The sequence below is a fragment of the Helicoverpa armigera genome, chromosome 4, assembly GCF_030705265.1.
Source record: "Helicoverpa armigera isolate CAAS_96S chromosome 4, ASM3070526v1, whole genome shotgun sequence".
Taxonomy (NCBI): domain Eukaryota; kingdom Metazoa; phylum Arthropoda; class Insecta; order Lepidoptera; family Noctuidae; genus Helicoverpa; species Helicoverpa armigera.
Genome location: NC_087123.1, coordinates 6,779,285 through 6,790,574, shown reverse-complemented (window position 1 = coordinate 6,790,574; position 11,290 = coordinate 6,779,285). Strand labels below are relative to the sequence as shown.

Sequence of the window (11,290 nt, the reverse complement as noted above, 5' to 3'; positions counted from 1 at the left end):
GCTTATTTTATTTTGCACGAACATTATATTTTAATGACTATTAAGTTGAAGTTTGGTAGCATGACGATATAATTATTTTTAGACAATAAAAGAAATAATAATTAAATATATTATAAAAAATACTACTAGAACCTCGGGTTTTCCTGCAAGTACCGTAGTCGTAGTTTTTATACTCCAATCACGTAGGGTCGGGTTCTTATACATATTTATATATTAACGCCGCTCACAATAATAACACTACAATTAAAGTTCCTATATTCCATGGAACCAAACATTTACGAATAGGGATTGTTATCATATCATCAAGCAAGTTATAGGAGATAAATGAAACTCATAATAGAGTAAAAAACGTTATTTAATAAAATGCGAAAGACAGTTCAAATTACACGATAAGTATTGCTGTACATAAAAATAAATGTGAAATCAGTATTTGTCATCAATCATAAAATTATAATCAAATGAAATTAAAACAACTATAAGCTAGGGTATGATCTCCTAGCCTTAATCAGAAATAAAACGTCAATTCGTATCACAATAACTTCTTGTATTCACTTTTAAAACACAATTTAATATCAATCGTAAGAAAACATAGTTTATCAGTCCACGAAGGAAGCGCATGTAAAGCGCGCGCTCTAACTGTCAAAATCTCTTTTTAGTGTTGTCCTCACAGTAGAGGTAGTGTTGTCCGTATAAAACTAAAATGATTTAGTATACTTCGGTAAATATAGTATAGTTCCTTAATGTATGAAAAGAGAATATAACATACAGAACAACACAGGATAATATTAGTCTAACATTCGGCCATTCTGACCACTAAGTTTGTCCTCAAACTTCTCAAAGTCAAAGTCAAATCATTTATTTCATTTAGGCCTTTACAAGCACTTATGGACGTCAAAACCATAACTAAGTTTGATTCTAGTTGCCCATTCCAAAAGTAGCTTCCTATGGAGAAGAACGGGCAAGAAACTCCATGGTTACTCTTTTTAAAAATAATATAGTATTACAATTTGTATGTATTGATACATACAGTAAAAGCATGCGAAGATCATGTAGAATCGCAAAGACAAATGAGAGTAAAGTGACAATTAAAATGCTACATGGTGTTCACATTTACAAATTGGTTTATATTTTGGTACAAAGTTAAAGGTCAAAGTCAAGGGGTTATTCGCCAGCAAGAATTCATGACTGTGCCACCTTTACAGAGCTGCGTTCCTAGGACTGCCTCGAGGCCTTCACTCTTACTGGAGCCATCCACGCCTTCCAGCCAATCTAAACTCACGACATCTGCATTTGACCCCTCACCGCAAAGCCAAGAGGATGTCCACCAACAAGGCTTCACGATCGTGCCAACCTTCCAGAGTCGTATCTTTAACTAGGACGGACTGCATCGTGGCCTTCACTCCAACTGGAGCCATCCACGCCTTCCAGCCAATCTCAACTCACGACATCTGCATTTGACCCCTCACCGCAAAGCCAAGAGGATGTCCACCAACAAGGCTTCACGATCGTGCCAACCTTCCAGAGTCGTATCTTTAACTAGGACGGACTGCATCGTGGCCTTCACTCCAACTGGAGCCATCCACGCCTTCCAGCCATCTCTAACTATGACTGCATCGTGGCCTTCACTCCAACTGGAGCCATCCACGCCTTCCAGCCATGCTAACAAATCGTCAACAATATAATTGCATAAACTCTCACTACGATAAACAATTTCTGCGAATATTTTCATTTCATTTCATTTTGAATCCAAACTGTGACTTGTGTACATTGCCATTTTAACAAATTGGCAACCATATACTTGTACAAATTCTTACTACGGTAAACAACTTCACGTCTAGTATTTGGACTTGTATACTTTATCAAAACATTCAAGTTTAACAGAGTAAGTTAATCTTACTATCACTGTGACTGCAACGAGGAATTCACTCCTATTTGGAGCTATCTACGTCTTCTAGTCATGTTAACAAATTGACATCAAGATCCTTCTATCAAGTCTCTCGACTTATGTACCTTATCAATACATTCAAATTTAACCATGACAAGTCAACATCAACATATTGGCATCTATATACTTATATATTTTCCTATTTAAATAATCGACTTGTTTTATATCCAGTCTCTGGATTTATATTCTTTATAAATACATTCCAATTCAACCATTTCAAGCCAACATCAACATATTGATATCTATATACTTATATAATTTCCTATTTCAATAATCGACTTGTTTTATATCCAGTCTTTGGATTTATTTCTTTATAAATACATTCAAATTCAACCATTACAAGTAAACATCAACATATTGGCATCTATATACTTATATCATATCCTATTTCAATAATCAACTTTATTTATATCCAGTCTCTGGATCTATATTCTTTATAAATACATTCAAATTCAACCATTTCAAGTCAACATCAACATATTGGCATCTATATACTTATGTCATTTCCTATTTCAATAATCGACATGTTTTATATCCAGTCTCTGGATTTATTTCTTTATAAATACATTCAAATTCAACGATTACAAGTCAACATCAACATTTTGACATCAATATACTATTATCATTCCCCATTAAATAAACAATTCTCTATATCCAGTCTCCGGACTTGTGTAGGTACCTTACCAATACATTCAAATTCAAGCAATACAAGTCAAAATCAACATATTGACATGAATTCATTTATATAGTTCCCCATCAAGTAAACAATTCCTTATATCCAGTCTCGGTTCTTATCTTACACATACTTTATCAATACATTCAAATTTCAATATTACAAGTCAATATGAACATATCGACGACAACATACTTATGTATATCACTAAATAAACTAAAGTCACAAACAAATATCATTAAATAAAGAATCCTATGTATCCAGTCTCTGGATTTGTGTACCTCATTCAAATTCAAGCAGTACAAGTCAACATCACCATATTGGCATCAAAATACTTATATCATTTCTTATTTCAATAGAAAACTTCTATTATACAAAGTCTCTGAACTTATGTTCCTTATTAACACATTAAAATTTATCACTAAGTATCATAATTCAAAGTGCAAATCAGTATTTACACATTGCTTCTGCTTATATAATTCTCATTACAGTAAACAACTTCTTTCTATCCAGTACCTGGACTACTGTACATTAACAATACAATATACAATTTCTTAATATCCAGCCTTAGATTCATAAACTGCGTCACTACACTTGTATTGATCTTCAATACAATATACAATTGCTTAATATCCTGTCTTATTTTATATACTTCACAATTACACTTTATTGGCACAATATATACAATTTATTTTTTAAGGACTTAGTTTCGAAGAATTGAGAGCTATGAAAAATATACACAGCTTTTTAAGTAGGTATGTGTCAATGAAGATCTCTATAAATATTGATTAATAATATTATCACAAGCGGCTCCTTACACAAAACCGTCCTTACACAATTCCTTCCGTGTATTAAATTCAGAATCATAAATGACTCGTAATTGTCAATATCCTCAAACTGGACAATATACAAATCTCTCAATTTATTACATCTTCTATCTCTGACTACAATATATATGTATACATATTTTATCTCGTTTAGTATCCATTAATCATCAATATGATCAAAGTAGCTAATACAAATTCTTTAGTCAGTTTCTCTGCCCATCTCTTATTTATATTCGTTATCTCACAACTAGTACAATATATCTTGTCTATTCAATACTCAATTCTTTATTAGCATTCCAGTCGCTAGTTTTTAATAATTAACAACATAATAAAATGAGAAATGTACAAGTAATTACATTTTTCTCTGTCCATCTCTTATTTGTATTAGAGCAATGCCTATGGTTGAACTAAATCAATACATGTCTTCTATTATTATTATTTAACAACACAATCAAACTCAATCAGACCACTACAAGTTACAATTGTTACAACATTACAATTGTTTCTGTTAATCCCTTATTGTAGTGGTTAAAATATATAAATACATAATTTCCATTTTCTTCCTCGAGTCGTTTGTTTTCAGCAACAAACAATAGAACCAGCTAAAACAGTACATAGTGCATACCTTCCAACCTATGAACTTATCAAAAGTTTATTTATGTAGTCTTATTTCAATAATTCAACAATACAACCAAACTGAATTAGTATGAATCTTTCAATTCATTTCACATCTCAATACAGAGGCTCGTAAGAATTAATAACAGATAATCAAGGTAAAAATTGTACAAATCTTTAATTTATTCATTCAATTTTCTTCGTCTGGTATTGTTTTATTAATTAACAATTCATTAAAATCACTACACTTCTCAATTTAAGCTTTTCTTTTTAGTTAATACCATTTAATCAAATATAACTCTACAAGTTGTAAAGCGTGAGTGGAAAAGCTTTCTGCTCCTTCGGAACTATATCCCTGATGAGGGATACGAAAGCAGAATTGAAGGTGGTGGCGTAGAAACAATTTTAATACAAACAAAGTGACAACAAAGTACCCCTGAGCCTAGTTTAACTCATGGTTCTTTATTTATGGTGCCTTAAAGTATTGCCTTCTTTAGCTGTGCCCTAACAGGGCCTATAATGGTACCTACTTAGTTTTAAGCCTCTTCAACATCTATTGTAACATTATGGAATGCAAATAAATATATATGAATATAAACATAACCAGATGTCATCATCTTTAAATATAAGTTCCAATCACCATATAGATTGTTCTTTATCAGTCAGTTTTTTTTTTTCAATTAATGGTTCAAAACTAATAAATACTAAGCAATGCTCTTTCTTAGTTGTTGACTGTAAAACACTTGTGGTTGTACTTACTGACTTGTTAAAGATGTTGTTGACACCCCACTGAATTCACTCCTCTGATCCTCCACAATCTTGGTTTCTATTTTATAAGTGGTCAGAATAGACTCACAACATCAATCAAGAAAATCATCATAAACTGTACATGTAATTTTCTGTGAGAGAAGGTCTAACATACAATATGTGCTGAAATTTAGTCTCAGAATAAAATGTCTTACCTCCCAGGAAATTACAAGATTTCCTGTCATAAAGAGAGTATAGAGAGAAATGTTAACTCGTATCGTTACCATCCATAAAAGTTCAGGTTCAGTTTATTTATAATAATCTATATGTTTTACTGAGTGCCCTGGTATGCATTCAACTTTTTAATGGGCTAGGACAAATTACTTATTAATTGCCTAGTCTTTTATTCTTTAACTGTCTCACATACTTCTTTTCAGTATGGTATAATGTATTCTGATGGTATAGCTCCTGTGTAGTATCAGACAATTTTATGTATAACTAATGTTGTTTTGTTCCAACTCAAACCTATCTCTTATTGACCCAATTTATAATATTCATTTATTAAGTTAATAATATATAGACTGCTTTCGATTCAGATTTCAAAGCCGAAATTTCTTTATTTTGTATTTATTTGATTCTAGTATACATATCTTTAAGCAATTCGGGTTATTTTTAATGGTTGAGAAAACTGGTCTCAGCATCAAGTGGTGGATTCCAAATTAAAATGAAATCTTTCAAAAAGAACATATCTGATCTGGCTACTCAGATTACTGACACTACTGAGTTATATTTTCTTCTGATTAATTGACACTACTGATTTATATTTATTTATTATGCTTCAGTCTGTAAAATCCTTTGAGTAAATAATATTTACTACAATTGCTGCATCTTTACTGTGATTAAACTATCCTTAATGTGTTACAGTCCTATAATGTACCTGTTAGCTGTAATATCATCCAACATTCAGATAGAATAAGCAGTTTAACTTTTCTAGGTGAGGCAATTTACAGTTAATAATATGGAAAAGATCATTTAAAAGATTACCATTTTTATAATTTTCACTTTAGATACTCTTTAAAATAATAACAAGCAATGATATTTGCTTGGAATGAAGTTTTACTTAACAATGATGTATGCTATTGGCAGTACCAAGATATTGGTAAAACATACTTACTGTCTGAAACATACTGGCTTGAAGCATTTAGTTTCATAGTTACTTTATTAATAAAAACCAGTTTAGTGTTTATAGTACTTTAAAGTATTTGATTATCCATTATTAATACCTGTTATCACCGCTTTGGATGTACATAGAATAGTCAAGAGCTGTGTCGCACGGTTTTTGTTGGTTGTCAATTAACCACTTTATTTTCTACCTCTATTTGTAAGTGATTATGACTATTTCAATTTTAATTATTGTAATATTTGCTTTATATCATGAATATCCTATTGTTATATCCTATTTACTTATTTTTATAGGTACTTCCTTTGTCTATTTCAGTAATGTATGTAAATAATGCATTAACACCAAATCGTTTGGCCATCATCCCCATGAACTGTGCAATTAGCTTTACTTGCTTTATTTACTCTTTTCTCATGAATATTTTATGTATTCAATGTGTAGCAAAAATAACACCATACATAATTACTCAGGATATAAATGTTTACCTCAGAGTATCTGTCATGTTCCCAGCTGGTTTATGGATGTCTAATGAAATATATTGTTGTACATTTACTCACCTTAAAAATGTATGCATCAAATAGATCAATAGCAAACTCTGTTCACATCCATGTAAAACTGCACTTATGTGCTAAATTATATTTTGAATGGCACCCATTATGTACAACAAAATATCTATAACCTAGAGAAAACTCAGTACCGAAGCTCTGAAATGTCAGCTCAAATAGTTTTTAGTATATAGAGCTAAATGTTTCTGGTTTTATATTTGTATGCCATGACAAGTGGCAAACATGTTTTAAGCACATACCTTTAATAATTGTATTATCCTACATGCATGCACCTGCGTGTGTATGCATGTATACACATGTTTGGGCAATTAAATGATTGTTTTCTATTCCATGGATTAATTGGAATGAGAAAAAAAAATATTAATGCTTATACCTGATTGTCCAATGTCTCGGGTACCTGTTGCATCGCGGCGGAGAAGGTGTCTAATCGCCATCAGGCGTAGTGTGTGTCAAGCAGTAATCTACACACAAGAATCTTGTCTGGTCGTCGTCATTATAGGCTCCACAAGTTGTTGACCATGTCGCTTTGTTTTCCTTGAGTAGATAAGTCCTTGATACATTATTGCGGTTGAGCAATCAGTGCTGTGGTCATCTCGTCTTCGTTTAAGTGTTTCGCATAGTGTGGCGTGATCATTAATTTTATTGTATTCGGAGCATTCGCGCCCCATTGGTAATTAGGCGTTTTCTGTTCTTCCCGCTTCTGATATAAGCTAGGGTATGATCTCCTAGCCTTAATCAGAAATAAAACGTCAATTCGTATCACAATAACTTCTTGTATTCACTTTTAAAACACAATTTAATATCAATCGTAAGAAAACATAGTTTATCAGTCCACGAAGGAAGCGCATGTAAAGCGCGCGCTCTAACTGTCAAAATCTCTTTTTAGTGTTGTCCTCACAGTAGAGGTAGTGTTGTCCGTATAAAACTAAAATGATTTAGTATACTTCGGTAAATATAGTATAGTTCCTTAATGTATGAAAAGAGAATATAACATACAGAACAACACAGGATAATATTAGTCTAACACAACGAACCTTACACAAGTCATTCACAACAATAATAAGTCTTTTAAGCTTTAACAGTTTAAAATAAATAAAGATATTATTTCACACAACAGATTTAGAGAATATTTTACTGAAAACTTCGACGATTCCGTCATAGTAGTGTATGATGATGGAGACGATAAGCACGAACATCGCGAAACAAATTCCCGTAATGTACATGAACTGGCTGGCTTCCTGAGGCGTAGCCAGTAACTCCTCGCTGCTCGCATCTCTGTCTAAGGCATCGAATTCAGATGTATCTGAGAAAGAAAATGAGTTTAGTATTGACAAAGAAAATAAATTCCAGTACATAGGGAAGTACCTACGTCCCACATACTGATAAGAGTTATATAAAACAATAAGCTATATTACTGCCAAGTTTCATCAAAATCGATCGAATAGCTTTTTAGTGAATGTGGAACAAGCATCCATACATATAAACTTTCACATTCATCATATTAATAGGATTTGGTGAATATTACATGCATGCAGCTTTAGTTCTACTGATAGCAAATTCATTGTCCAGTAAAAACAAACAAAATATTTACCAGCAGGCGTTTCAACATCGCAGACAACGTCGGCCTCCGTGATCTGTAGGTCTAACAGCTCTCGCACCGACAGTAGGGCCTCAGCGGGCGCTTCGCCGGGAAACAGGTAATCACAGAGGTATAGAGACCCAACGGGAACTAGGACTCGGCGTGGTGGCTCGTTGAAACACACCTTTTCTGTAAATAAATAATCAGAATCAGTATCAAAGGTCTCAAGGTAATTCGGTAATTAATTTATGTATGCTGAAAGTTTTAGAATCTGTTATGGGAACTTAAACTCAAAATCATTTATTTAAACTCGATTCATGTACTAGGGTACATAGTAGGTAGGCCTACTTGGCACGTTTTGAACGTCAAATGAGTTAGAAAGTTCAGAGAGTATGAGTTCGAAAGTTAAGTGAGCTCTTAACAACTTAACTATCACTAGGATAGAGCTGTGTAATTGAAAACTCAATAAGTTTATTTGAGATGCTGTTTTACCTTCAGGAAGTAAATTATCATCAATTAAAGCATCACAGTGCATTGTGAACCGTGATGCTAGTGATCTGATAATGTCTTGTTTCACTGCTGCAATAGTTTCACTGACTGTCGCCTTGGGGTACATGAACACGCTTGAGGACACCACTCCACTGAAATGTATGCTGCCATCACATTCTAAGTATTCCACTGTTTCAGGGAGAGAGTTTTCCTGAAATTCGTAATAGAGAGAAAATGTTATTTGTATTATAACATAAAAAAGAATGGTAATACTTGTAGAGGGGGAAACATGTAGAATGTTGATATCTTAACAGATAACTTTATGTAACAGATGTGACTGAATGTATACAGTGGGCTTATTCATTCACATTAACGTGGACTGGAAAACTTGTGTTCAGAAAGAAACTTCTACTTACAAATGGCACAAATAATGACACATTCATTGATTTTGGAAGTTCTTGTTGCATCTGTTTTGAATTACTTTTGGGTTTCTTCTTTTTGAAAAGTTGTTCTAGAACTTCTGTATTATCTTTCAATTCACCATCTATGAACATGATGCTGGATTCAATTGTTTTGTGAGCTGATTCCAAGATTTGCTGAAAGTTAATCATTTCACATTATACAAATAATTATCAAAAAAATTTCATCTATACTAATACTAGCTTCCGCCCGCGGCTTCGCACGCGTAGAGTTCGGACATCGAGTTTCCAGAATTTTTTTTGCTATAAACCTCACGGAGCCCAAGACCTTTCCAACGAATGCAAAACCATGGAAATCGGTTCGTGCATTCTAAGGTTATAGCGTCAGGGAGGAAAACCCGACTTATTTTTATATAATAGATTATAATGAGGAAAACTTTGTATGGTTGTAATGGATAAACTCAAAAACTACTGGGTCGATTTTAAATATTCTTTCACCATTAGAAAGCTATATTATCTGCGAGTAACATAGGCTATATTTTATCCCAGTGCAGGCAGTAGCTCCCACGGGACGCAGGTGAAACTGCGGGAAAACGGCTAGTCATTAATAAAAACATAAGTTCAATGACTTTTAAGGTACCTGAAACTGTTGCTTAACAGATATACCACTCTTTTTCACAATCACAGGATAGACATCGTCAAACTCATAGTAGCAGTCCAACCTTTGCCATTGCTGGGGTTTGGGCAAGAATTTCCAATCGACGGGCTTGATAACTGTACTTTTGCTTGGTACTCCCACCTCTATACTCTTACAGGTAAGCACCTTAGTACTTGTACACATGTGTAACATTAGCCTTTCATTTGAGTAAGGACAGTTACCAAACATGTACTGATTGACACTCATTGCTTTGTATATGTGGTTCACAATAGATTTCACTTTACTGAAACTATTTGGATCCTCGAAAATGTCCTCATCGCTTGTTATGAAGATACCTGAAATAATTTTTGTAAATATTATAAAATTTATTTTGTAAACTTGAATCAAAAATCTTATTTTTATTACACAACTTTCAAAATGTTATCGTACCTTGAACAAACATGCCACCAGGAAGCATTCTAGTGACATGTTTAGCATGGTCAGCGACCCATGCCTCAGATACATTCAATAACGTCTTCGTTTCCAGTTTGTCCAGTACATAACTGGTTTCTGATGGATTTTCGGAACTTTTCTCATCTGGGGTCCGAGCCAAATGGATGACATTCTCCCGCGCACCAGTAGTCTTGTAAAAAAAGGAGGTTTTAACGAGGTTTTTACTCTTAATCAAGTGTTATAAATGTACGTGATAAGTTAAAACTAAACTGCTTTTGGAAAGAGTAGATTGAAACATGCTTTAAGTTAATGAAAGGGGTTCTTTAGCATATTTACCGACATACTGGCAAGCTATTTGTGCTCTCATCTAAAAAGCCGATCAGCTTACCTGCCCAAGAATCAATCCTATTACAAATACTTCTTTAGAAGCATATTGCTCTAAATATTGTAAGCAATATTCTGGAGAATACACTGTCCGGACCATCTTTTATTTATTATGCTGTTCAGTAGATTGCATATAGCTAACAGCTACTGTACTTTGACTTTGAAATATTCACAAAACTTTTAATATTCTCAATTTTAATCAACTTTGTTTGTCGTGTCACAAAATTGAGATTTACGATCTCTCGTCGACTTGTCTGTCCCCGTGAGTTGTCAATGTCACTGTCAAATGCAGCTGCCCGATGATTGTTTATGGTATATCAAAGCGGCAGAGACTATAGATTGTTTTATTTTTAAAGTTTACCTCCAATATCCATACGTACCTGTTTCCAAGGTTTCCAAGTTATTTCGGGTCGGGGCAACATATTCCATTTTTTCCGCTTCCATTTCCCTATATCAGACGTCCACTTCCTCTCTCTTCTTATTTATGTTGCTAGCAATAAAACCACATTTTCCATGATCTACTTCACCGTCTATCTACAACTGTAATTCGCATTCATTCTTTGTAGCAATCGTCTCACACCTTATTGTATACCTCTACCGGTACCAATACCACTTCATACCACGACAAACATTGTCTCATTTTCTTTGCCACCAGCGTTACTTTCAGGAGGCCTGGATAAAAATACTTGAAAGCTAAAGAGCGCATTTCCGTTTTTCATTGAATGCTGTTCTCGCCGGGCTTAATTGCAGTTCGGAACTAAAACCAACAAATACCT

At 33.6% G+C, this 11,290-nt stretch overlaps 1 protein-coding gene across 2 annotated transcripts; it reads right to left on the bottom strand.

Annotated features, from left to right (window-relative positions):
- Positions 1-337: 337 nt before the first annotated feature.
- On the bottom strand, positions 338-10,788 carry LOC110384161 (protein odr-4 homolog). Of its 2 annotated transcripts, XR_010276385.1 has the most exons (8): positions 10,519-10,788; positions 10,128-10,320; positions 9,681-10,033; positions 9,038-9,217; positions 8,625-8,832; positions 8,145-8,321; positions 7,584-7,856; positions 338-474 (listed from the first exon to the last, which is right to left on the bottom strand). XR_010276385.1 is itself a non-coding variant. In XM_021345295.3 (7 exons), the coding sequence occupies exons 1-7, from the start codon at positions 10,612-10,614 to the stop codon at positions 7,660-7,662; spliced, it is 1,404 nt and encodes a 467-aa protein (XP_021200970.1). In that variant the 5' UTR covers positions 10,615-10,788; the 3' UTR covers positions 528-7,659. The 2 variants fall into 2 exon arrangements, 1 of the variants encoding a protein (XP_021200970.1); XM_021345295.3 differs by lacking the exon at positions 338-474 and having other exon boundaries at positions 528-7,856.
- Between the last annotated feature and the right edge of the window lie 502 nt (positions 10,789-11,290).